Source organism: Bombyx mori, chromosome 7 (assembly GCF_030269925.1).
Source record: "Bombyx mori chromosome 7, ASM3026992v2".
Taxonomy (NCBI): Eukaryota; Metazoa; Arthropoda; class Insecta; order Lepidoptera; family Bombycidae; genus Bombyx; species Bombyx mori.
The window spans coordinates 6,836,970-6,864,383 of NC_085113.1; the positions used below are offsets into that span (position 1 = coordinate 6,836,970).

A 27,414-nucleotide genomic window follows, 5' to 3' on the forward strand; every position below is an offset into this window, starting at 1 on the left:
AATCTTTTAAATCTTGTTTTCTCTTTTTCATTTTAAACGTGCATACCGAGATGGCACTAAAAGGTTAAATAAAATAATGTATTGATTCCTCTTATTTATTACCTTAGCATTAACATATCAACCAACAAAGCTACATAATAAACATAAATAAAACATTACCATAATACATTTCAGGTCACTTTGACGATTGAGAGTTGTTTAGACAGATCTACGAGTAGTTCCACGGCTAAAAATGCCAATATAGGTTTTCTGCTTATTACGTGTGTTTTTAATACACAGGTAATGTCCATATATACATTGGACATTTTTGTCGTTTGATTCAGTAATGATCTGTCTGAACATGGATCAATTTCATGAAGACTAGTGGAGGTAGGCAGGCGCTACAGCTTTCGCAACGACGCCACCAATGGGTTCTTTGTGTACGACAGCGTTGAAACCATTGTGAGGGTCGGCGGTATACTCGACGATACGACGGGTGCCGTCTGGTTCGACCAGGGAGTATGAGCCTTGGACGACATCACCAGAACGAGACTCTTGCTGGCTCTTTGAGTCACCTGCAAAAATATTATCAATAGTATAAGTTTACAACTAGTTGTTACTATATTTTATAATTCACATTATTATACACATATTTTTTAAAGGGTCATACAATAATCCACCACAAAAAAATGGGCTTATCAAAAACTCTACTTATTTTCAGATAAATCGGATTTATATGCGGATTCTATATTCATAATTAAAATTTAGATTTCGAAGTAATCATTACAAAGAAATACCAACAAGAAATTATAGAAATTAAAAACTGTAAGCGTAAAATGTAAGCGAAACTAATGATTATTAGAAAAATTAGATTTAACAAAACATTAGGAGAAATCTGCGCATTTTTTGAAAGAGGCGTCTATGGGTTACGGCAATTACTTAATACCAGAGAGGTAAGCTCATCTACCCATTGAACAAAAACCTCTCTCACAATGAAAACAATTAATTTTATAAAGCTCCAAACTTTATCCATGAGTCAATACGTACCGGTGATAGCGTCCTGAATGTCATAAGCGTAAGAATACTGTGGGTTTGGATCGTATTCCTCGACTGGAGCGGCAACTTTAGCTATTGCTGGAGCTACAGCGTACGAAGCGAGAGCTGGACGGGCAACAGCCAATGGAGCCGCTAGACCTAGTGGTCTGGCGTAAGCGTACGGAGAATACGGCGCTGGAACAGCTAATCCACCAGCCGCTCCTCTGCACACCGCCAGGAAAGCAGCTAAGATCAAGACCTAACCGTATAACAAACGACCATGTTAATCAATTTCATAACAAACAATAACAAAACAATTTAAATACTCTTTAATATTGAATTAGTGTTTCTATACCTATCCATACTTCACTACATAGTATATACAAAGTTGCTTTCTCTGTCTCTATATCCCTATGTATGCTTAAATCTTGAAAACTACGCAACGGATTTTGATGCGGCTTTTTTAAATAGATAGAGTGATTGAAGAGGAAGGTTTATATGTTTAATAACATCCATTAAATAGTGGAGAAATCAATAATAAATTACAGTTTCCGAAGTGAAGCGAGGGCAGGTCGCTTTAAATTATAAAGCTGAAGAGTTTGTTTGTTTGAACGCGCTAATCTCAGGAACTACTGGTCCGGTTTGAAAAATTCTTTCAGTGTTAGATAACCCATTTATCGAGGAAGGCTATAAGCTAAACATAACACTTAATATAACATCACGCTAAAACTAATACAAGCGGAGCGCCGATAAATAATATTTCAAAATCGATTTTTTTTTCCCTTTTGAGAACTTCCGCTGCGTGCGCTGCAGAAACGGTTAAAGTTTCGCTAAAATAATGTATGACAGAATTGTTCTCCTTTAAGGAGTCCTAAAAAGTCCTAAAAAAAAGTCCGCGACAGCATATGTCTATATATGTTAAGGTTGGCTCACTATAACGTTTTTATGCTAACCAAATTTGTTCTAAAATAAAGCATTATTTGTGAACTATTCCACGCGGACGAAACCGCGGGCAAAAGCTAGTATTATATATTTCGGGTAGCTGAAAGAATTAAAATTTCTCTTGAAAACTGAATAAATGATTTTTAGAACTAACCCATTATAATACACTTTTTACGTAAAATTATTCTACTAATCCTAGAACTTATTTCTCACTAATAAATGTAGAAGGAATCTTTCTTTCTAATTTATTATTATAAAGCACGATTCTCAATTTCTTTAATTTTAGCTTTATTGAGGTAATTCAAAAATTATCAAACCGTATTATCCATTTATATTGATTCTCATATAATTTTGGACACATTAAATATAATAATATAGTAAATTCCAAAAAGTACCTTCATGTTGTTTGAGTACCTGCGGTGGGCGCTCTTGATGTGAATGTCTAGGGTTAGACATACGAAGCTTATATACTCATGCACATGCAACTTGTATTACATTAATTCAGCTACTAAAACCCTAGATTTGTCATGGTCGGCCCTATACCCTTTATCAAACTGGTTCACAATACCTAGATCTACTTCAGATATTCATTGTCCGTCTGAACCATGAATCTAAGCTGTAATCGGATGTGCCAAGTTAACATACCATTCTTAGTAAATTAATGAATTCACTCCAGACGAAATAATTAATTTATGTAAATAGTTATTAATTTTAAACTTTTTTATTCTATTGCTAGTGATCAGGATATTAAGCTTTTTTTATTTATTGCTTTGATAGGTGGACGATCTCACAGCCCACCTGGTGTTAAGTGGTTACTGGAGCCCATAGACAACGTAAATGCGCCACTCACCTTAAGATATAAGTTCTAAGGTCTCAAGTACAGTTACAACGGCTGCCGCACCTTTCAAGCCGAAACGCATTACTGCTTCTGCATTACTGGTGGTACCGACACGCGCGGACTCACAAGAGGTCCTACCACCAGTAATTACGCAAATTATAATTTTGCGGGTTTGATTTTTATTACACGATATTATTCCTTCACCGTGGAAGTCAATCGTGAACTTGTAACATAATATGACATTATAAAGTCCTGCCCCACCCTTCAAACCGAAACGCATTACTGCTTTACGGCAGAAATAGGCAGGGTGGTGGTACCTACCGGCGCGGACTCATAAGAGGTAGTCAGTAGAGGTAGCCAGCCTACCACCAGTAATAAGCGAACTTTTAAATTATTGTATGCAAATTTTAAAGTAAATTGAACGTCTTGAATTCAATGAGAAAGACATTCCTAGATCCCGTTAAATACACGTTGCTAATAAAAGCGTGTTAAAAGTAAATTATCTAATAATAATGCAACGTGCAATTAGTTTCTTATTCTATGGATCTTAATAGCCGGAACTCATTAGTATCAGTTATGACGATACCAATCGCAAAGTGTTCTCTTCAAACCTTTTTTTTAAATTGCCACAGTTCTCGTGAAATAACCAGGAGGGGACATTGTGGTACACAAGTTCATCCTACAGTATTTCATCCCACATTTCAAAGTCATTCTAGAGCCTGAGCAGAGTATAAGAATATATTTAAAACCTTAGAAAATATTTTTAACCAATTTTTTTTTTTTTTTTGAAATCCGGTGGTTTTGACAAGTGTGCAGCAATTATTTTTATTACCCTTATATGCAGACGACGAGTATGCAGCCAATCTAATGGTTGTCGCCTCTCATGGACGTCAGTTGTTGTTGTTAGAGTTGAATATTCATTGCGAACAATTAGTAAATAGCGTGCGAGCCTACAGGGGCTTTGTTTATCCTACATTCAGGGTAAAGCGTTGCGCTCGGGCAGCTGCTAGCAAATCCCACCCCTCCTGGCTGAGCCTTTGCTCGCCCACCTGTCCTGGTGAAACTGGGAAGGCCTCCGGGCCACCAGTAATCCATCAAACAAAAAAAAAACAAAAAGTAAAGCGTTTCTGTTCGCATTGCGCATAATAATGGTCTATCTGACTATTCATCATCGCATATGAGTTTGCCACTCAGCCTGAGTGACTCGGGCCACCCCTAGCTACTACTACATCAGTTTCTTCCGTAGTGCCAGTAGGTAACTTGTCCCTCGATTTTTTTCCTAAAAAAAACCGATATTAACCATTCAGACTGCCATGAATGGTGCATTGCTTTATTTGTTTCTATTTCTGTATCAATAAAGCTGTTGTCATGTAAAAGTGGAACTAATTGTACCAATTCAAGAGGCCTCTAGCTCGTACAATATTAGAACGCGACCGATGTCATCTCTTAACGTTTCGTGATTCTTAGTGCGAAGCCTGATTTACCTCCTAAGTTTCGTAAGTGGAGCACCAGTTCGGTGAGGTTGCACATGTACAACAAGACATTTAGTTTTTGGGTCACAGCTGCGCTCGTTATCAGCACACGTATGTGATAGTGGTCAGGCTACACTTGTCAGATAATAGCAACGCCTTATACGGTCACCGCAACTAATACGTGTCCAAACGAACTTTGATATATTATTTATAATTGAGCTAAATCTCGACCAGGCTAACTAGTAAATAGGATTTAACATAAATACGTTAAAGCCTAAATTTTTATATAGGTATTACATTAACATAAATAAATTAAAGACTATTTTATCCATTCAAAATCGAACTCAATGATTTTTGGCTCATCCTCATACCAAGAGATTTTCGATTATCTTTAAAACTAGACGAGTTTACAGTTCATCTGGTCGTGAGTGATCACTCATGCAGCTTAGGGGCATCAAGTACAGAGCTGCTTTCTTCAAATCTCATGTTAAGATGGAAAAGTTGTGTCTTTACGCAAAAGTCAAAGCTGTCGGTTTGCGATGCCTCTGTGCTGGTGTTCGAATGACGGAGACAGTTACCTATTTTTTCTAAAAAAATACGATCTTAAATACGGTATTCACGATACCACGAAGGTATAACATTCATGGTAAAAATCAAACCCGCAAAATATAAAAATATATAAAACGTAATTGCTGGTGTGAAGACAAATTCACTCGGGTACGTGCCACAAACATACAACTTACTTATTAAAATACAATAAATTCAATTAAGTACTTCGACCTCGTGCTTAAAGGTGGATGGCATTCACTTTGTGTGTCTATGGGCCCCACCAAATACCCCAGGTTGGTGCCATGAGCTCACCCTCCAAACCATTAAAGAGGTCGAATTCGTTTCAATACCCAATACTACGAGGCATATTATTATACAGGTATGGTATCGGAGAATGAAAAACGATTTTAGGATTTGGTTTTTTTTCCGTTGTGTTCGTATTTATCAGACCATGATTTATATGTTAAATTCTACTTTTATGAAAACAAAACCTTAAGGCAAAATCTTGAAGTTTTCACATTGATATTTTTTTTCTTTGTCCTTCGCTGCTACCCTCGAGGGGCTATTTCGGCTTGTCCGGGTTGGTTCAGCTTCTCCGAGGCGAGCTCACAGTGCACGGCAAGGTCTGCACAGTTTAATTTAAAGTATAAACTGTATCAAATTATTACTTCTTGCTAGATTAATATTAATAACTGTCACTTGCAGTTTTTTCTCTTACCTATTAGCTGGTAGCCTAAGAACCAATTCCAGCTACGCACGCATAGCTAAACTACCTGGTGAGCTCAAGGGCTCATTCTGAGAGAATTTGCTAACACTAGCCTTAGAGTAAAGGTGGTAGAGCAGTGCTTCGCCGAATCTACCACCGGATGGGAATTGCGAATCACTGGGATGATTCAGTGAGAAACTCAGTGGGTTGGGTCTGGGTGTTAGGTTGCACGTCGAACTCTTGAATTAAATAGATCTTACCTGAGATAATTTTTATTTTTGTTTTAATGGGTCTTTCAATAGGTCTTTCAATAGATTTAGGTTTAATTGGACTCCACCGTGCTGCATTCAGATATAGCTACTTTTTATTTTCAAAAGGCGTTGTAGTCTTATCTTGTAGTCTTATACAAGGTAGGCTACCTTGTATAAAAGGTTATATGTATAGATATAAAGATTATGTTCGTGTACTAATTAATTTCATAGTTCAGGATCATCAAAACACAATCTGGTCGCCACTGACTTATTTAATAATATTAACTAAATTAATCAACAAAAAAAAACAAAATGTAAGTAATTAAATTACTAAAGCTACTGTAGGAAAAAAACTACCTTTTTAAATTTTTCAAATAGAAACATTATAGTTAAACCATAAATATAGTTGACCCTAGTTGACCCGGTAAACGTTGCTTTGCCGTATAAATTATTTCTAAGAAATATTTTTTTGGGTGAACCACCCTTAACATTTAGGTGTATGAAATATAGATGTTGACCGATTCTCAGACCTACCCGATATGCACACAAAATTTCATGAGAATCGGTTGAGCCATTTTGGAAGAGTTTGGCAACAAACACCGCGACACGAGAATTATATATATAGGTATTTGATAGATTTGACGAACAAACCACAATTCAATTGTTTTGATAAAAATACAATTCAAAGTATGTAATCAAATAACACATTTTCACGATGAACTTCAACGGTGTGATATTAAGATCGTGTGATAAATTTAAATCTCCAAAGCATAGGTGATTACTGTTGCTAGAGTTACGATCACACATCCACAGAAAACATGTACCTATCACAAACCCAAGTGTTTTTGCCGCAAATCAGGTATGCGTTTGAGCGGTAGGACAGCTATTACTATACTATTTTGATTTCATCACTGAAGCTGAGCGACGGCCGCGGGCCCAAGGATGTTTTAGGGCCCTAGGAACTGGAAGTTAGTAGCGGTAGTAGGTACGGTACTGGGACAGTATTCTCACCTATTTATTTATACAGGCAGACTAATTCTGATCTTTCGTAAGACAGGCAGGGAATTCTGTAATCTTGCATTTTCCCCTGCATATAATTACTACTAATTGTTGAGACACCACACTTATATATCAAAATATGCATCACCATATTACTTTTTATGGTATTCAGGCACCGCTTTACGCCAGTTAGGTCGTGAGCTCATCTCCCAAATTAAACCACCTAATGCATTAAAAATAAAAGGTTCATCATATTTCTTTTGTTCGTCAACACTAATACAGGTGGTAGGACCTCTTAAGAGTCCGCACGGGTAGGTACCACCACCCTGCCTATTTCTGCCGAGAAGTTTCGGTTTGAACGGTAAAGAAGCCGTTGTACCTTTACTTGAGACCTTAGTACTCATATCTCAAGGTAGGTGGCAGCATTTTAAGTGGTTAATGGATCCCATAGACATCTAAAACGTAAATGCGCCCAAGGGCGGATCCAGCTTTGGTGCCAGGAGGGGGTCACATAGTCATGGTCAAGTCAAGAACTTATAATTTAATTTTGATAACAATAGATACAAGTAAAAAGTAGGTATTTTATTAATGTACGTAAGTACTGTACTTAAAAATATTTATTCTTTATTGTACACTTGAAAAACTTAACACATAATAACTTGTACATATACACGTACATATTGTCATCTTCTCTTGAAGACATCCAGAGAAGCACTATCACGCCCGGAATGAGGCAGCTTATTTATATTCCATAACCGTGGTCCTAAAATCATTATGTTCAATATGTGGTCCACCTAGTTCCTGGAACCAGCTCGGGGGGGGGGGGGGGTCATGACCCCCATGACCCCCCCTGGATCCGCCCTTGAATGCGTCACCCATCTTGAGATATAAGTTTTAAGATCTCAGTATAGTTACAACGGCTGCCCCACCCTTCAAACCGAAGCGCATTACTGCTTCACGGCAGAAATAGGCAGGGCGGTGGTACCTACCCGCGCGGACTCACAAGAGGTCCTACCACCAGTAATTACGCAAATTAGAATTTTGCGGGTTTCATTTTTATTACACGATGTTGTTCCTTCATCGTGGAAGTCAATCGTGAACATTTGTTGAGTACGTAATTCATTAGAAAATTGGTACCCGCCTGGGATTCGAACACCGGTGGATCGCTCAACACGAATGCACCGGACGTCTTATCCCTTAGGCCACGATGACTTCACTACGTTGTAGATGTTTATGGGCTCCGGTAACTACTTAACACCAAGTGAGCTGTAAGCTCGTCCACCCATACATGCAAAAAAAACAGCATATTATGCTTGTCAACCTAGGAAAACAAGAACACAACCAATTGAGTGTTTAATGTTGATGAAACTCCAATTTTGCTTTGTGACCACATTAAAACACGCAACCACTTACTAAAGCGGCGACAGTAAAAATGCGTGATTCTGCGCTGGTTTTTTTATGAAAATGTTAAACGTTTTTTGCCTACCTACCTATTGCTATTTTATAGTAACCACGAGGGGCTAAGCTAGTTTCACCGTGTGGTAAAACTTGTTCCATGCCTTTGATTTATATTTATTTAGCTACCATCTAGTGCCATCTTTCGTTGGAAAAGATAAACGATATACCTTCATTGATGGTGTAAATATCATGAAGTAAAAACTCCGAATATAGTACGTTTAGAGTGATTCGATTAGACATTTATCATCATTCCTACGGCGCGGTTAAAGGTTTCAGTCTCCACAATTTTCGATTTTCTGTCATTACAGAATAATCTTCCATAAAATATAATCTTTCATAATAATATAGAATTGAAGTAAAAAAACAAATGGTAAGAATGTCCTCATAACCTGAGCAGCACTCATTACCCAAGCGTCTAATTTCCACCATATTAAAACTCGTAAAAGCCATCGAAGCTAAGGTTCGTCGCCATTTTGTTTCCTTTCCCCCCTAGCACTAAAGGACGTTGGACTAGCTTTTCGGAGTCCGCCTAGGTGATGGCTGATGCCGTACACAGCCCCGAGTATTTAATTAATAACATACTAATTAGAAATAAAATTGCTTACAGCATCCTCTACAACTTTATTACAGTGTATAATATATAAGGTTTTGTTCATATTCTACATTTAATCAATGTTTCTTTTTGGTAATTTTGATGAATATAAATTAGGATTTCACAATAATTAATTACGTAATCGGTTTTACAATATTTTTGATTTCGTTCATGTTATTTTCTACTATAGAATAGCAGACAATATAACAAATAAGAGGCAACACTAGACAAATCTGTTTATAAAGCAAATGTCAAACATATACACACTTACTATTACTATGTATTCCTTTTTTCTTTTTGCTTAGAAGTTTAATATCCAACAAACAGTGCTTTGTTATGTGTTTATAATAGACGTTATAGACTTATAGTTAGTAAGTAAAATGGCAGATTTTGATGCTATTTATCCAGATGATCTCGATGACGGTGAAGAAAATATAGAGGAGATGCATGTGACATTAGTGCCAGATCCGATAGTTGTTCGTGGAGCTGGAAATATGACAGTGTAAGATTTCATTTTTATACTTACTGTATGAATTTCATCAGCTGTTTTCGTACAACTTCAACTTACTAGCCTATATCGTCCGTAATTTCTAGTTCCCTAGGTATGTTTTCTTTTGTTATCCTTTATAAAACGCCATTGAAATGAGTTTTTTCTTCTATATTTTGACCATAAGCCAATTTTTAAAACATTGACAATATGTCATTGCAATTCAACATAAGTTTTTCACAGTATTCTAATTAATGATCTGATAAAGAGAAACAAATTCACTGTAGTGAATTATTATTTATTCATAAATAACAAAGAAACTGTTAGATTTCATTTTGCTTTGTTGTCCTAATTAAATCAAATTAATGAAGAACACGCTACAGTAATTCCAACATTAAATTCATTATCTTAATCAGGATAATACTTTATAATGCAAAAACCTAATTAATAAATGAATTATTAAATTGTTTCTTATTATTTTGTTTCTTAAATTCAAAAGACATGATTGGTATTAACAATTTAATATACTCAATAATTCTTACCACAAACTCCTTATTAAGGAAAATATCTGCACCTTTATCTTTACAAATTTAATGTATACTGCAGCATATTAATAGCTATTATAAACACAAAGATAAGATTAACACATAATTAAATATAACTGTGTCAGTAATAATATTTATGAAAACTTAGCTTCATTATTTATATATTTTTATCCTGTCTAGCTTATAGCTCAAACGGTTGGTTTTGGATGCTATAATGGTATATGCCTTATAGTAAATAGTTTGTAGGTCTTCTTTGAAACAGTGCAGAGACTGCAGACAAAGTGTTTTTAAATCATGTTTGTTGGAAAGAATTTTTCTTATATTTAATTAGACCTGACCATTATATTTCTCTATTTAAATGAAATAGTAGAATACTATATGCCATTTTATTTAGATACAATTTAAACTACAATATGCTACAACAATGCATCACTTTTTTTTTTCACATGCCCCTTTGATTCTTTTATTTACCTTGCTCTGGCTAGGCTGGCTTAACAAATTCATGCCCATCTATACTAGTATTGTAAAGAGGAAAGATTTGTTTGTTTGTTTGTATTGTATTGATTAGGCCCTGAAACTACTGAACCGATTTGAAAAATTATTTTACTGTTTGGAAGCTACACTATTCCCGAGTGACATAGACTATAATATTTTTTTAAAAGCATTAAGGATCCTTACTAATACTCCAATAACCCAATAACCCAAAGTGTAAAAAAAATACCTAAAATATTCTTTACATCGCGAGCCCTGCGAAAACTATTGATGATAGAATAAAATAATGTACTACGACTTTGTAGAACATATTATTACTTACAAAAAGTGTCGCGAAAGCATATATCTAACTATTATAGTTATGCCGCAATAAGTTTTCTTTTATTTAAAAAAATAAAACAACGTCAAATATCATTGAAATTTTTGTTAAAGACCCCGAACGGAGCCGGAGCAGGCCGCTATCATCATCATGCTTTCCTATTACCCTCTGCTGGGGTGTAGGGCTCGAATCAAATTTTTCCATTTATATCGGTCTTGGGCAGTCTGTTCTAGCTCCTCCCACGTCATGCCCAAGACCCCTAGCTCCTGCTCCACCGAGCGACGCCAAGTTGCAGGCCGCTATAACAAATATATTTCCTTTGTTTCAGCTTTGGATTAAGTAATCGCTTCAATGGAGAATTTCCTTCTGGTCTTCAATCACGTGTTGCTCCTGAAGAATACCAAGCAACCATAGCTCGTATTAACACAGTTCTCAAGAAGACATTACCTGTAAATGTGAAGTGGTTATTCTGCGGATGTGTCTGTTGTTGCTGCACATTAGGATGCTCTCTATGGCCCGTCATATGTCTTAGTAAAAGGGTACTTACTTTCTTTATTTCTAAGTTCTAAGTTAAAAACGAATATTTGACAACTGTGTAATTTTCATTTAAATGTGATACTGAACATTTGATATTCTGAAAAGAGTATTGTGATATTAACTGAAGCTCACCTCAGATACCATCGCCTTCGAAACAATAAAATTAATTGGAGGTTGAGATCAAAGAGGCAAAATTGTTTATTCAAGTGCTTAAAGTTCCTTTGGCATCAATAAGAATGTTTCCCTATTGTGTATCGTTTTTATTAATACATTTTCTTTCTGATTAAATTTATGCATCAAACCTTGATCAATGGATTCATATGACATCAAAGCCTTTTTCATAAGTTTCATTTCACTCTGTGAGCCTCTATAATTTAAGCACAATGTTATTAGTCAAAAGGGTCAATTTGTTAATATAAAGTAGTCTTATCCTATCGGATACGACGGCCGGTGTAGGTACTCGTATCAAACGACGCGACCGATGTTCGAATCCCGCATGCTAGTACCAATTATTCTAATGACATAATACGTACTTAAACGTTATGCAAACGAAAGCAACAACGAAAACAACATGTTCACAAATAACATCCTGGATGAAAGAACAACACTGTGCAATAAAAATCAAATTTTCTTAACTAAACTAGTTTTATAAGCTCACATATATAGGTAGGTATCACTGCCCTGCCTATTTTTTTTTTATTTTTTATTGCTTAGATGTGTGGACGAGCTCACAGCCCATCTGGTGTTAAGTGGTTACTGGAGCCAATAGACATCTACAACGTAAATGCGCCACACACCTTGAGATATAGTTCTAAGGTCTCAGTATAGTCACAACGGCTGCCCCACCCTTCAAACCGAAACGCATTACTGCTTCACGGCAGAAATAGGCGGAGCGGTGGTACCTACCCGTGCGGACTCACAAGAGGTCCTACCACCAGTTATTTCTGCCACGAAGGAGTAATGCGTTTCGGCTCGAAGAGTGGGACAGCCGCTATACTGTATCGAAGGGTGAAAGGCCATTTGGTTTAACCGACATTTCGGTAAATACGCCCCGTTTAACTTTGTAATGAAAGGTCCGTTTTATTTGGTATTAATAATAACAATTCGATGTTTTTAATTGAACTTTAATTATGTTTACCCCATTCAAATAGTTGATGAAGTTTTTTTGTCATGATATTTTCTCCAAATTTTAAACTTTAAATGGTTTTCACCCCTCGATATACAATTAAGATAATCCTAATGTCTCAAGGTTGTTGGCCCCATTTGCTTCATGATGTCTATGGTTCATGATAAAAACTTAATACTAGATGAACATTGATCTAGTTTGCATATCTATAACAGAACAACTTCAAATAGTTAATAATGTCTGTAATATATAAGATTAGAATGTTTAATGAACTTTATTGTAATTATTCCAGACTCAGCATTCTCTGAACAAGCTCCTGGAATGGGAGAACAGTCGTCTTTATAATAAGCTAGGACTTCGCTGGAGACTCACAAAACAGCATTGCGATTCTTCGTCTATGATGGAGTATGTACTTCTTATAGAATTTATACCCAAAATACCAATTTACAGGCCTGATTAAATTACTGTTTGTACTTACTAATTAATTTTAAAACTATTCTAATTAGTTTTACGCCATCCATAACGTCGAACGTCTACATTGCATAGGAATAAAACCTTTATTAGCAAAAGCATATTAGCTACTTTTGAATAACATTTTAAAGTAGATTTTGTGTTTAGTCTCCTATAAGTTTTACGAAACCGTGAATTGGTAATGTAAGTTACCGGCCGAATTGATTAATGTACATTGTATATAAGTAGGTGGAACAAAATATGGACAAATAAATATTGTTATTTGGTATTTGTCGTATAATCAGCGCTGTAATAAATTTGCAAGGTCGGTTTGTGAATCAAATAAATAGAAACTTGTAAATATTTAGTAAAAAAAAAGCTTGGCGAGGCCCTTCTTAGTCATGTTGGAGAGTTTCTCTTAGTACATAGTGTGTGTTAAAATACAATAATTACAATATATTTTTGTAAAACGTAGAGAATTCGGTCATATGTCCGACTGTCTCACATACAACATAATCGATTTAAGATTAAATTAATAATTCTATCTAAACATTACTTCAGATATGTTTACATCTGAACGTTTATGTTATGTATTCACTTAACTAATTAAAAGTTTCAATTAATTTTTTACTATTGAAAGTAATCATTTTGCTCATATACAATATATCAAGAGTGTAAGAAATTATCCTTATTAGAAAACTTATCTCAATCGCGTCTTCTTTTAAGACGAGTTTAGAGCTGCATATTTCTTCACGAGTTTTTAGTAGTTTCGTTTTGCGTCCAAGAGAATTTACCGCCACGTGCCACACAACCTTGAACATGTTTTTTTTTTTCCAAATGTCACTAAGGTTTCTTAATTCAAGAGTTAAAATTTTACACTAACTCTAATGTTCTTGCGGTTGTAATTGTTACGTGTAATTTGTTTTTCGCTGTTTCGAATGCGTTTTCATTATTATAAGGTCATAGCGTTCGTCATTCTCTCAATTCATTTTAATCATTTTTATTGTCGACGCGCCGGCGTCTAATTTAGTGTTGTAGCCTACGCAGCTCTCACAATAAGACTATGTTTACGTTTCGGTGAAATTGAGCACTATTAGTCGAAATATATATAGATATATATATATATATTTTTATTATTGCGTAATAGTCACGGCAATATCTCAAAAAGAACATTTTACAAACTTGCAACTAGGTTCGACTCACTATCAAATTGTTTTATCCCAAATCCAAACAAACGCAAAGAAATGTCTTTCTAGATTTACTGTGATTTTGTAATATCAGCTCCGTAATCGAGTGCATTGTACCTGAATGTTGATGTTTGAGATAATGGGTTGAAAGCCACGAGCGAGAACGTCGCTAAGCTAATCCTTAAAACGTTTGGAACTGTGTTATTAGACAATTAGCTTTTAATGTTTTTTTTATTATGGCGCATCCAGGTTCATTGCGAGAAGTGTTGTCACGTCACGCGAACGATCCATTTACATACAAAACATACTAAAAATAACATCACTACATAGTATAAAACAAAGTCCGCTTTCTCTGTCCCTATATCCCTATGTTAAATCTTTAAAACTACGCAACGGATTTTGATGCGGTTTTTTTTAATAGATAGAGTGATTGAAGAGGAAGGTTTATATGTATAATAACATCCATTAAATAGTGGAGAAATCAATAATAAATTACAGTTTCCGAAGCGAAGCGAGGGCGGGTCGCTAGTATTCTATATTTAACTAACGATGGTTTCGCGGCAGAAATAGATCTGCTACCGTCCATTCGATCATCCAGCAAGGTGGACGGTCTTACTGACAGGGCTCTAATTTACATTCTGGTTTCTAACTTGACAGTGCAGCAATATTATTACTGTGTAAATCTACGAGTGCCATACGCTCCTATTTTCTCGCCCTAGTAGTCCTTTGAAGCGAAAACAAAAACAATTCTTTCTAAAGCATCCTAGGGTCTTCACGTCATGAAAGTGGATGCGCCTTTACGTTGTTCGAGAGGATATCTCGCCCTACTTTCTCTTTTCAACATGTTGTGAATGAGGAATTTGAACACGGCGACAACACCCCAACAACCAACCAACATATCGACTTACGTGTCGTTGTAATGACAAAATCATAAAAAAATGAAGTTTGCTCCGAACGTCTTGCCACTTTCTCTTTAATTTTTGTACTGTTATCGAACGCAACGGTTGAAAAGCGAACAGGGTACGTTGACATTAAGTTTTAATTAAATAAGGAATTGTAAATATTTTAAGTACCTATAGATTATTATTTTTGTTCAAATAAAGTTTCACTGTATGTGATGAACGTTATCTTACTGTTCTCTCTTATTGTACCATAGATACAATACTTCCCTTTTTCCACTATCCATTTTGTTTATATTTCATATTTAAATATAAAAAACAATGAAAACTCCTTTTAGCAGCTCAGCTAAAGAAACAAGAAAATACATTTTTAAATTGGTTTTTAATTTGTTATTGAATATAATATAATTAATAGATTCATCATATATACACATAGTTACGTAACATACATTAAAGGCACTTATATTATGGTCCCTCCAACAATAAAAAAAAAATACTTAAAATAATACAGTACAATAAAATCTTTGCATTTATAAAATTGACTAAGAAATTCAATACCATCCATACATTTCATTGACAATATAATAGTTTATTTAAAAAATATATATATTTCCTCTTGTCAAATCTTGTGTGTATTGAAATGTTTATTATTTTTTGCCCTATTGATTTTTTTTTGTATAATCGAACTCAACATTTCTTATATAGACCGACGATGATCAAACTACGAGAAAACCAAGAGGTCACTGTTACATTATAATATAATTATACAATTTACCTATATTAAAGATTAACATATTCTTGCACTGCACAGCAGAGGGCTTGATATATCGCACCTTTAGAATTATAGGGACCCAACCCAAAACGTAGAGGAAGGGGACGGAGTGAAAGAGACCGATGGATAAGTTTGTCCCTTTATAGGCTACTTTTGCTCATTTGATTAATAAGAGTCGCTGAAAAGGGTTGTTTCTAGATCCATTTTTGAATTAAAGTTGAAATCCAAAAATTTCGAAATGGGTCTCTATAATTCTAAAGGTGCGATTTATTGGGGATCAATAATTAAATACGTAAGGGTCCTAGAGGGGGGATACATTATATATGGAGGTAAGAGGTAAATCATAAAAAGGCTAGCGTCCTTTCGCAATTAACGAATGGCCAATTACGCGCACCATTAAACGCTAGTGAAACGGTGCCACCATTTTAGCTGACACTATAATATTTAATTTGGTATATTATTTTCGTTATCAATTTAATAATGAAACACCATATAATTTACAATCCAAACAGTTTCGCATCATCTCGTGCAAGCTCACAACACTCCCTGCCACCACGAGTTCAATAAAACGTATTAATGTTTGGAAGCCTATAATTTATAATCTAATCCCGCTGTATTTAACCACCTAATTATATATTTTAAAGCATTAAATCTTTTTTTTTTTTCGTTGTAACGACCGCTTTTACAAAAACTATGAGAAATGTGGATAATGTCTCAAGAGATTGTGTTAGTAACATTTTAATCGTAAGAAATAGAAGCTTGATGAGCTTTATTTAAAATATCCCAAAATTTATAAATATTACGTGAATAAAATGAGTGTTTCGATAAGACCGGTGAAAACCTATAAAAATTTACAGTAAAACCGCTCCGTATCTTGATTAAAAACAAAACTATCAAAATATATAATATTAAGTATCAACTTATTTTGATAACGTAGGCACAAACATGATTCATAAATTATTATCAGCATTAAAAGATAACATTGCACCTGTAATAAACAATTTTACATAAATAACAATACTTTGGACAAAATAAACAACTAATTATTGTTACATCATATAAAATTTAAACTACAATACGTTCAACATTTTGTTAAACAAAATTAATCAGAAATCACTACTTTTATTTCAGATATGCCCACAAAACGATAAGCAGGTTATAGTTAATAATAATCAGATCGTATTTCGGTTTAGATTTAACAAAAAATCAGGCACAACCAAATTAAGAATTGTTTTTGGAAACTATGAACGTTTTTTTTTTTCAAGACCACATTTATGTATCTACAACCGTTCGATTGCCATTCACCCTTCATTGCTTTTTATTTAGACAGGGTCAATTTCATTAACAAGCTAATGAAGTAAATTAGCACAAACTTACGTTATTATGGCAACATTGTAAAGTTGTACAAGTTAAAAATGGCTTCATAAAATATAATTCATAACTCACTGAACGAAAGAGGACTGGATATCTCTTATTGCGTTGTAAAGATTTCGTTTTGTGTAAACTAGACCTTAATATCATGTACATATCGACGCTTGTAAGGCAAACGTGACTAAGCGACAATGCGTGAACTTTACAGTAAACTAATTTAAAGTTGAAATACCTGAAAACAAAAATTATTTTAACGAATCTCGCTGTAGTAGAATCTAGCGAGTAGCTGTAGGATTGAAATGATTTTAATAGACCTAGAAATTTATTTATTTTGCGCATCGAATATGGTTATTGCCTATCATTTATGTACAAAGCAGTTATTGTCGCTTAGTCACGTTTGCCTTTCAAGCGTCGATATGTTTTAAAAAAACAACGGTCCAGTCTAGTGAAATATCACAAACATCTGGCGATTATAAAAATCACAATCACACTGATCACAACAACAGTTGTCCCTTAGTTAACTCATTTGGACATAGTTAACGGGGAACTGACCTTTCTTTCCGTTACATTCGCCATAGTACCATTCGTCGTTGAGTTTTTCGAGTACTGTTATACTATCTCCTGGCACGAAGGGTAAATCCCCAACCTCGTTGGATTCGAAGTTGTACAAAGCTATTGCAGTTCCAATCGAAGGTCTCGGAGAAGCAGCGTCGTTTGGAAGAGGTACCTTGATCTCCACGTAGTTCGAGGGAAAGATGCCTTCGACTCCGCTTTTTAATTGTCCGAACAACCATTCGTGGTCCACTCGCCTTATCAACTTGATTCTGGTGTTGGCCTGTAAATTGAGGGCAAAGCAATTTCAGTACATTAATTGGAATGATTATCATAATAATTGTACGTATAAATGGCAATTTCCAGAACGCATTAAAATAAATTGGTCATGTACCTACATACAGTGAGTGCAATTGCCGCAAACGAAACAAATTCATTAACTAGATTGTTTCTCAATAATGTTTTTTATGCGTATGTGTAAACTTTGCTTTATTAAAAAAACATCTTAAATCTTCAAATTATGTTATCTCTTTGCACTCGAGATGTGTTTTTTTTTATTTTTTTTTTAATTGCTTAGATGTGTAGACCAGCTCACAGCTCACCTGATGTTACTGATTACTGGCGCCCATAGACATCTACAACGTAAATGCGCCACCCATCTTGAGATATAAGTTCTAAGGTCTCAAGTATAGTTACAACGGCTGCCCCAATCTTCAAACCGAAATGCATTACTGCTTCACGGCAGAAATAGGCAGGGTGGTGGTACCTACCCGCGCGGACTCACAAGAGGTCCTATCACCAGTCTCGCTTACAACATAATTTCATAACAAAATGACAAAAATAACGATATCAGAAATATAAAAAAGATATCAATCACCAAACAAAGAAACATAATAAATACTTTATGCCGAGTTTACATTACGAAATTAGTGTCATGCATGTTGAGCTCAGTTTCACGAAAGTAGTTTCGATATATGCGAAAGTAATTTCGTTAAAAAATTAGTGTCGCGAAATCAACAGTATCGCAGTAACCATGGCGCCTTCAGCATCAAAGCTATAATTTGCTATATTCAATGTAGCTAAAGAAATGTTTATATACCTATAAACTTAAAAAAAGACTATCAAGAATACAAGAAGACAAAAAAAAAGTTGGTAGATTCGAGGATGGTCAACAAGAAGGCATTTAGGTGCAATGAAGTTAGTCTCTGAATTAGCAGATGAAGATCCTGAGAGTTATAAAAATTATTTTCGAATGAGTGAAGATAATTTTGATTTTTTACTATAGGTGTTTCGGGACCCTTGTCATTGATATTCATTAATAAGATCTATATTTTTTTCTGTACTCCATCATTGGTTTGCCATTTTCAACGCTTGAAGCGCGTCCGAACTAACAATACACACGTCCGCACAGCGCAGGCCCTTTCGCGACATTAGTTTCACGTCGCGTTTACACTATGAAATTAGTTGCATGACATTAATTTCACCAAAAAATCGCGCAGGGCACGAAACTAATTTCCATGCATGAAATTAATGCATGCATTACGAAAGTATTAAATTACACGTGAAACTGTTAGTAAAACTAATGTCACGAAATTAATTTCACGCCACTAATTTCGTAATGTAAATTCGGCTTTACACAGCGCATTGAATTCGCACACCAAAACAGGTGGTGAGCGAAACTCCTTCGAATGCAAACGGTTAAGTTTATTTAAATAAAATAGGAATAGGACTTAACAAATTACTAAGTATAGACATATCACCAAAGTCGTATTTCTAATTTTTACTGTTTTTTTCCCCTAGTTGGTACCTTCTACCTATTCTATTCTACCTATAATACTCCTGCGACGCCCAGACTGTAAATGAGCAGACAGAGTTCACGGTCTAGTGTTAAGTGGTTAACGAATGCTTTAGACTTCACGGAATGAATGTCCACTATCACAGCTTGAGATGTAAGGTTGAAAACTCATTAAAATTGTAAATGGCTAATCTACCCCACAAAACATTTTTGTTTTTATTGTTTAGATGGGTGGACGAGTTCACAGCCCACCTGTTACTGGAGTTACTGGAGTGGTTATTGGAGCCCATAGACATCTACAACGTAAATGCGCCACCCACCTTGAGATATAAGTTCTAAGGTCTCAAGTATAGTAGTTACAACGGCTGCCCCACCCTTCAAACCGAAACGCATTACTGCTTCACAGCAGAAATAGGCAGGGTGGTGGTACCTGCCCGCACGGACTCACAAGAGGTCCTACCACCAGTAAATGCAGAAATGCTTCTCAGTGGAAACAGACGGAACCAGTATATTTTTTTAGTTTATGCGTATAAATAAATAGCCTATTTAAATAATAGTATTTTAAAACAAAGATATTTCGATTTCACAATAATAAACCATAAAATTGAGTTTGATAAATGCAATAAAATTAACGCAACATTAATCGTCCACATGAGGTGGAAGTGCTGATAACCAGTTCCTGTGATAGTAGCTGATAACAAAATAATAATAAACAGTTCAGAACGCTACGTCGCGTCGCCGGCGCCGCCCACATTCGTGGAACAAAAATACAACTCTAGAAATATTGGAACGCCCCAAACAACGTACGTCATTAAAAGCCATCTGGAGTTTTGCAAACATCGCGTTTTCTACGCAAAAGGGGGCCGGCGTGTTATGTATCTACTTGTTTTAATGATGCTCTTTGAATCCCAAAGCCAGGAATTTCCATATAGAAATAATTCACTTCAATGATTTTGTCGTGTAAATATGAACCTGCTACAGATGATTTTATGTGATGATAAAGAAATATAATTTTATTAATATATAAAATATATCCATAGCTAGCTAGCATAGAATATTTATGCGATTTAAAAAGAATCACATGTATTATTCAACAAAACGCGTATTATATAATCTTTCCTGGTTTTTTTTTTGCTATTTCAGTTTTTCTCGCCGTCTCGTCAAAACTTACGCAAATTACTTTTAACATTTGAGTGATCTTCACGGTCTTTTATCCGGTTTCGGAATAGCAACAATCTGATGAATAGACGTTTACTATGATAAACTAGACTATTAGATTTCCTAATTAGATATTCATTACGAAATAATCTAAGTTCTACAAAAAATATTATTTCAGCTATAGTAACAACAGCTTAGTAATTATAAACATGACTTCATGTTTTATTATGTAAATATTGTTTGTATTTAAATTTCGATTGAGTCATATTTCAAATTGAGATTTAAAGAAAAAATTGTATAGTTATGTCTATATTATACTGGTAACATAATATGACATTATAGTCATAAGCCACAGAGAGGGGGCAAACAAGTTTTCATTGTCAGCACAGCAGTCGAATTAAATGCGCGCTACCTCGAAATACTTAGATTTTGTTTCTCGAACAAAATTTTCAATTTCGTGCGAAGTTTTCTTAGCAGATATGGAATACTTGGAACACTTGGTATTCCAGAATTTTAAGCATTAAAATCTAAAAGGCACCAGACATTTTAGCAACCCTCCTTTCGTGGCCGCCACCAAAGACGCAAAGCCACCGTCGCTCTAAGCATGTCCTATTTTATTCTTACGTCTACCTAATCATAGAATACGCCTAATCGGATTCTCCTGATCCACTCTCGGTGCTTTTAGGCACTTCAAGCGCCGGTCACCGTTCTCGTCAAACTTGTCCAATGCGACGAATTCGATTTGCAACCTATCCCATAGAGCAACCCACTGAGTTTATCGTCAATCTTCAAATTTGGTCACGATTCCGATCCGGTGGTAGATTCAGTGAAGCACTACTCTTGCTAGGGCCGATGTTAGCAGTCTCTCAGGTTGAGCCCCGTGAGCTCAACTACTAGTCCGCTCGTAGTTGAAATAAACCCTTAGGCGACCAACGATTAGGAAAGAAAAAATCTAGGTAAGTAGCCACTGAAACACCAACCCTAAAACCATTTGAGCCACCTGAACCAACCGTAGATAATCAAAATAATGCTGAAGATACTGATGTGGCAGTTTTTGAGCTATTAATATCAAATAAATAAACCGGTCAGCAATTAGCGCACGAAACTACGTTAAAAGGTGTCGAAGCAAAAATATGAATTCATGAGGTTTCGGTTCTACAATTTCAATTTGAACAAACTAACTGGTAATTTGCAAAAAACGTTAAGTCGAAAACTGATTAACGGAGTCGACTATTATCAAAGCCGGCAATGTGACTTTTGGACAATTATTGGTAAATCAGAAAAACGAATTATTTGACTTTGTATTCCATTGGCAGTCACAAAACTCTTCTGAACGACATCTTAGATAAATAACAGGTTAAGTATTAACCTTTATTTAATGCAGGTTTTGAACCGAATTCTTTGAAGGAGACGATTATATTCAAATAAATCTGTATTGACATATCAAAAACATTTTTTTGTCCAAATGCACAGATTGCCACCTTTGATAATAGACGACTCAACTCTAAATTTATAGAATTTCCCTTGAAATTTGATATTCCATTGTATTTAAATTGTAAGTACAGTTTGTTGAATAACAACAGACCGGATTAATTCAGTCTGTTGTTATTATTAGAAACTCGTTTTGACTATTACGGAAATTTTAATACTACTAATAAATCTCTGATTCGAAAATGTAGCGAGCATATATCAGCTACCTCTAAACAGTAAAAGCCGGGTATATATTCCGTAAATATGCCGCGAATACAGAAACCGTGAAATGGAAAAGCGCGTTTACAAAGGATAATCGGTTGAATACCTATTATTTTGATTTATAAAATATTAAAATATAAAAGATATTGGAATCCTTTTTATCAATGTGTATGTACCGATTAGATCCGCGAATATACTGGTGATAGGACCTCTTGTGAGTCTGCGCGGGTAGGTACCACCACCCTGTCTATTTCTGACGTGAAGCAGTAATGCGTTTCGGGTTGAAGGGAAGGGCAGCCGTTGTAAGTATACTTGAGACCTTAGAACTTATATCTCAAGGTGGGTGGCACGTTTACGTTGTAGATGTCTATGGGCTCCAGTAACCACTTAACACCAGGTGGGCTGTGAGCTCGTCCACCCATCTAAGCAATAAAAAAATAAAAATTGGATCGCATTTTTAAATCCACGAATAGTCGAAAAAGCGAATGAAGGAAGCGCGATCAGGGGAGATCTTACGTATGTGCAAACTTTTAGGGAAAATCTGATCCAAAGAAGATGTCCAAAAGAGGCCATAGTTATAGAGGACCCGACGATGATTGCGGGCTCACACAGTAACAACTTCATAAAACATACGAATATGACCCATAGACACAGCCCACTGAGTTTCTCGCCGGATCTTCTCAGTGGGTCGCGTTTCCGATCCGGTGGTAGATTCTGCGAAACTATGCTCTTGCTAGGGTCAGTGTTAGCATCACTCCGGTTCGAGCCCCGTGAGCTCACCTACTAGCTAAGGTTACGCTGTAATAGCCCATCAAGGTTATCAGCTTAGGTAGGAAAAAAAAACAAATATGATATTTAGTTCGTGTTGATGTAATAAATTAGTGGACCGTTTTGCGTTCGAATATACTTTTAATGCTTTGCACAACGTTACGTCACTGTCTAATTTTTTTTTTTATAATTTAAGAGTACCATATAAAAACAATTAAGTTTCTCGGTGGCGGAGTAAGTAGTACTCCTGACTTTCTAACATTCGTTTCTTTCCTCTATGTATGGGTGTTTATCATATTTATATATTTTTTAAAAATGGACTTCTTTAAAGTTCCGTATGTCAGTGTCTAGTATTCATAGCACAGGGTATCCTAGGTCGAAGCCAGATGACTGTGTGTTATCTGTACCTAATTACTTATTTATCTTATTTAAGTACCTAAATCTAGGTCTGAAATGTAGTACACAATTTCAAATGAACTAATGCATTTTTAGCAGAGAATGGTATCAAATCTATTTTAGAATACGACCTAAGGTAGTATTTATAGCTGGATGAGATTACAATAAATTCTCTGACCCACTTGGACAGTTCTTAGGTGAAAAAAAAATAATTAAAATAGTTCAAGTGGTTTAAAATCGAGTTTAAAATTCAAGTTAATTATGGAAATGTGTGGAAGCCGATCATTAAAACATTTTATCATGGGTAAAAAAGAATACTTAAATATTGCAGAAATACATGTCAAATATTTTCTACGTAATAATAACTTAATAAGATGAAAGCTGAATGAACCTTCTAGCATAAAGCAACTAAAAAAAGTTTTACTTTTGTCATGAACTTCATTATTAGTATTAATATTTTATTAATCGTTTATGTACCAATAATAATTATATTTCACGTACTATTTCTTTAGAAAATTTCACAACTTTCAAGTAAAGTAGACAACACTAATGTAATAAACATACTATTGAAGAAATGGCCTTAAACTTCATGACACGTGAGAATTTTCTACACAATGGAAGTACATATATAAATAGATCATTGCTTTGGCTTCCAGCCATGTGACGATAATGAAAAAAAAACTTGAAAAATAGCAATATTTTCACTCTTTCTATAACAAAAATTTAGATTAAAAACACTTACTGAAAAACACAAGTCGTCTGGATGATCAGTGAAGTAGTCAAAGAGAGCAATTGCATATGGATCGTCTTCTGAAATTAGCTCTTCAAAATTCATGGAGTCAGTCCAAGGTGTGGGTTCATCAGATAGCAAAGGTGGTGGAGGTGGAGGTATTGTGGGCATTGGTGGAGACCCTTCTCTATCCTCACTCTCAACATCATTTTCTTCCCAATTCAATTTTGTATCCTTAAATAAAATAAAATACATTACAAAGTGAATTGAAAAACTTAACCTAGTAAGTTTACTACATTGTTTTAACTATTTCATCTATTTTGCATTAATATTTATTCAAAATAAACAAAATCGTCAATTTGTGTATATTGATAAATTTTCCCTTTACTTAGTATGGATTCCATTTACAAGCAATCAATTGTATTAATTGTAGAAAAAAATCTTTTTTACGGCACTAAGAGTAGTCACAATATTTATTCTGGGCACTGTCTATGATGAAGAATTTTTTTTTATGGATGTTGAATGATTACCGTCCCTCATGTACAAGCAGTAATGTGTTTTGGTTTGAAGGGTGGAGCAGCCGTTGTAACTACACTGAGACCTTAGAACTTATATCTCAAGGTGGGTGGCGCATTTACGTTGTGGATGTCTATGGGCTCCAGTAACCACTTAACACCAGGTGGGCTGTGAGCTCGTCCACCCATCTAAGAAATAAAAAAAAGCATATTTTATGGATGGAAAAATGTTACCTAATAGGACATAATTCATTTAAATATTTAAAGATGATATTATTATTTTTTTGCTATCTAGAAAATTTAAATATGTATATAATATATAGAAATATGCTGTTATAACTTGATTCGGTCAAAACTAGCAATGGGTTCTCTTTGTCAATGTGATTAAGATTTACAAAAATAATTTGATTCTAATTATGATAAAATGACAGCAAATTGATTTGATCTTTGTTAATTGCATTTACGTGTCTAGATTTTTAACATGTTTTAATAGGTAATGTTCTTTAGCTTTGATTATAATTGAAAATTTTAATATTTTTTTTACATATTATGTTATATTGATTTTCATTTTATGTTTTATTCAAGCACTACACATATGTGGTGATACAAACAATGAATGTCATAAAAAAAATAACACAAGGCTACTTACATAATTATCTGAATATTGGTTCACTTTTTGTAGAGGTTTTGTCATGTTAACATTCATTTTGGTGACAGAGAAGTTGTCACCTAAACTATTTTTCAATAGTACTACATTGTCTGGTGGTTTAGGCCTGGCGGGCTTTGCCCTGATAATTGTTGGACCTTTCAATGAAGGAACTTGGGCATGTAGATTAATGCTTGTTAAATCAAATGGATCTTTCATTAACATTGGTTTTTTCATTATTAATGGTTTAGCTGGTTGAGGTGAAAAAGGATCAATCACAGTCATATCATCGACTGTATCATTCTTCCTTGTGTTCATAAATAGATCAAAATCATCTTCAAAACCACTTTCGGCTTGTGAGGAGTTTCCGTTGAGAGCATTTTGATGACTAGTGGATGTTGTAGCATCGGAACCAAAGCTGTCCACACTTAAACCATCGCTGCTAGACCTTGTAGTAAATGTAGGAGAACTGGGTGGTGAAGATAGGTCGATCAAAGCACCAGTCTGTATATTCTTTGGTTCACATTTTGGAAACATTTTATTTGAATCCAATTCACATTCAAAGTCAGATACTATGCCCTGTAGCTTAATATTTTGATTGTTAACTGGTCTATTTTTACGGGATAGTAAAGATGACAGCACATTTGGTTTTCTAATAAAATGGGAAGGTTTAGCTGGAATATCAGGTTGTTTGCTTATTACTCTGGGTGGTGGTGGTCTTGGGGGAGGCTTTTTCTTCTGGACATGTGGAGTAGGTTCAAACACATCACCAAACGGATCATTATCCCAATTAGTAGTTGGACAGTAGCGGTGCACTCCATTCACAGGCACGTTAGGGGCAGGTCTAGTAGGGCCCTTCATCCCTGGAAAAATACTGATGTTAGATTTCAAAGCTCACTTCCTTATGAGCTACACAGATTTCTGTTGTCTATTTTATCAAAAAAATCTAATCACTTATTAAAATACATCCAGAATCCTCAATATATTTATGAGTTTATGTAGCTAACAAAATTAATTATTCAGACCAACTAAAGCGGTGTCTTGTTTTCGAAATAGTTATTTTTAATATTTAATTCTATTCACTACACTCGCGGCAAACACTCAACTCATCAAAGTGAACATTTCGATTGAAGTCAATAGTCCGATTGACTGGGCGGAACTGCAGTTTGTGGAGCACCTTAAATTGATTGTTTACTAAAATAACGTTAAACTCCCAAGCAGCCAATGTAATATATGATGGTGAATCTAGAACGAATTTGATTTTGCAAATTTCAATGACTACAACAGTACCTGGCACTAAGAACTACGGCCTTGATATTTCGACGTAATTGCAAGGAAGGGTTAATAACTGATTATGATTAATGTCATCTCCGTTTTCAAAGTTTAAAGCTACACAAAAACCTTTAATACACAAATGTACTTGTTTTGTCTAAAAGAGAGTTCGGATGAAGTTATAAACATAGGTACCTTGTCCAAAGTGATCCATTATTGAATTAAAATAACGATATAACGCAGCAGAAGCTATTTGAATAATTAATTGATGAATAATATTGTGAAGTCGTACATATGTGTATTATCTGTGGTGGTCATATGTACAATAGACATGCGTAGTTCCGGACCTAAATAGTTCCTGGAACTATGTCCTCATATGGAACTATATCATTCAATCCGAGTTGTCAAAATTAACATGTTCAGACAGTTCCATTTCCATTCCAAGTGTACTGTTATGCAGGAACTACGAACGCGTTGAACATGACGGACATGCGGACATGATTAGAGCATAGGTACCGCGCGGCGCGGAGGCGTGGCGCGGCGAGTCCACCCGAACGAGTCTCGAACCGACACGAGTCCACGTAAAGAGATAAGGCGACATATGGCACGAATACGAGAGAGTGAGATGGAGCGAGTGCATGAAACTGCGTGTGGAGCTCTTTCATATTACATTTTTATTAATATTGAAGTTATGCTCTACGACCTACGTGTTACAGTCGATAGTTGAATAAATTAAAATGTTTTGCTATGGATTTTGACCTTGACCATGCATCATTCCTACGAGCACTTAACCTTAAGTGTTTGTAGACCATTTCTTAGAAAATCATAATTCAAAATTCGAGAATTTTAAAACATTCACCACTTTCGCTATTCGGTATCTCGGT

At 35.2% G+C, this 27,414-nt stretch overlaps 3 protein-coding genes and 1 long non-coding RNA gene across 5 annotated transcripts; 1 reads left to right on the plus strand and 3 right to left on the minus strand.

Annotated features, from left to right (window-relative positions):
* Nucleotides 1-81: 81 nt before the first annotated feature.
* CPR73 (cuticular protein RR-2 motif 73) lies at nt 82-2,396 on the minus strand. The gene is made up of 3 exons (NM_001173216.2): nt 2,352-2,396; nt 1,027-1,273; nt 82-554 (listed from the first exon to the last, which is right to left on the minus strand). The coding sequence occupies exons 1-3, from the start codon at nt 2,355-2,357 to the stop codon at nt 361-363; spliced, it is 447 nt and encodes a 148-aa protein (NP_001166687.1). The 5' UTR covers nt 2,358-2,396; the 3' UTR covers nt 82-360.
* A 6,425-nt stretch (nt 2,397-8,821) lies between these two features.
* Nucleotides 8,822-15,091, plus strand: LOC101743898 (cysteine-rich hydrophobic domain-containing protein 2). Its single transcript, XM_004931273.5, has 3 exons — nt 8,822-9,323; nt 10,993-11,203; nt 12,620-15,091. Exons 1-3 carry the CDS (start codon nt 9,202-9,204, stop codon nt 12,785-12,787), a joined length of 501 nt encoding a protein of 166 aa, XP_004931330.1. The 5' UTR covers nt 8,822-9,201; the 3' UTR covers nt 12,788-15,091.
* LOC134199155 (uncharacterized) lies at nt 8,836-10,378 on the minus strand. Its single transcript, XR_009973513.1, has 2 exons — nt 9,851-10,378; nt 8,836-9,567 (listed from the first exon to the last, which is right to left on the minus strand). It is a non-coding gene; the product is annotated as an uncharacterized LOC134199155 (long non-coding RNA).
* A 135-nt stretch (nt 15,092-15,226) lies between the features above and the next one.
* On the minus strand, nt 15,227-27,322 carry LOC119628739 (SH3 domain-containing protein 19). 2 transcript variants are annotated; one of them, XM_038012168.2, is made up of 4 exons: nt 26,726-27,322; nt 25,262-26,121; nt 24,110-24,331; nt 15,227-17,841 (listed from the first exon to the last, which is right to left on the minus strand). In XM_038012168.2, the coding sequence occupies exons 1-4, from the start codon at nt 26,742-26,744 to the stop codon at nt 17,524-17,526; spliced, it is 1,419 nt and encodes a 472-aa protein (XP_037868096.1). In that variant the 5' UTR covers nt 26,745-27,322; the 3' UTR covers nt 15,227-17,523. The 2 variants fall into 2 exon arrangements, with proteins under 2 accessions (XP_037868096.1, XP_037868097.1); XM_038012169.2 differs by lacking the exon at nt 26,726-27,322 and adding an exon at nt 26,365-26,565.
* Between the last annotated feature and the right edge of the window lie 92 nt (nt 27,323-27,414).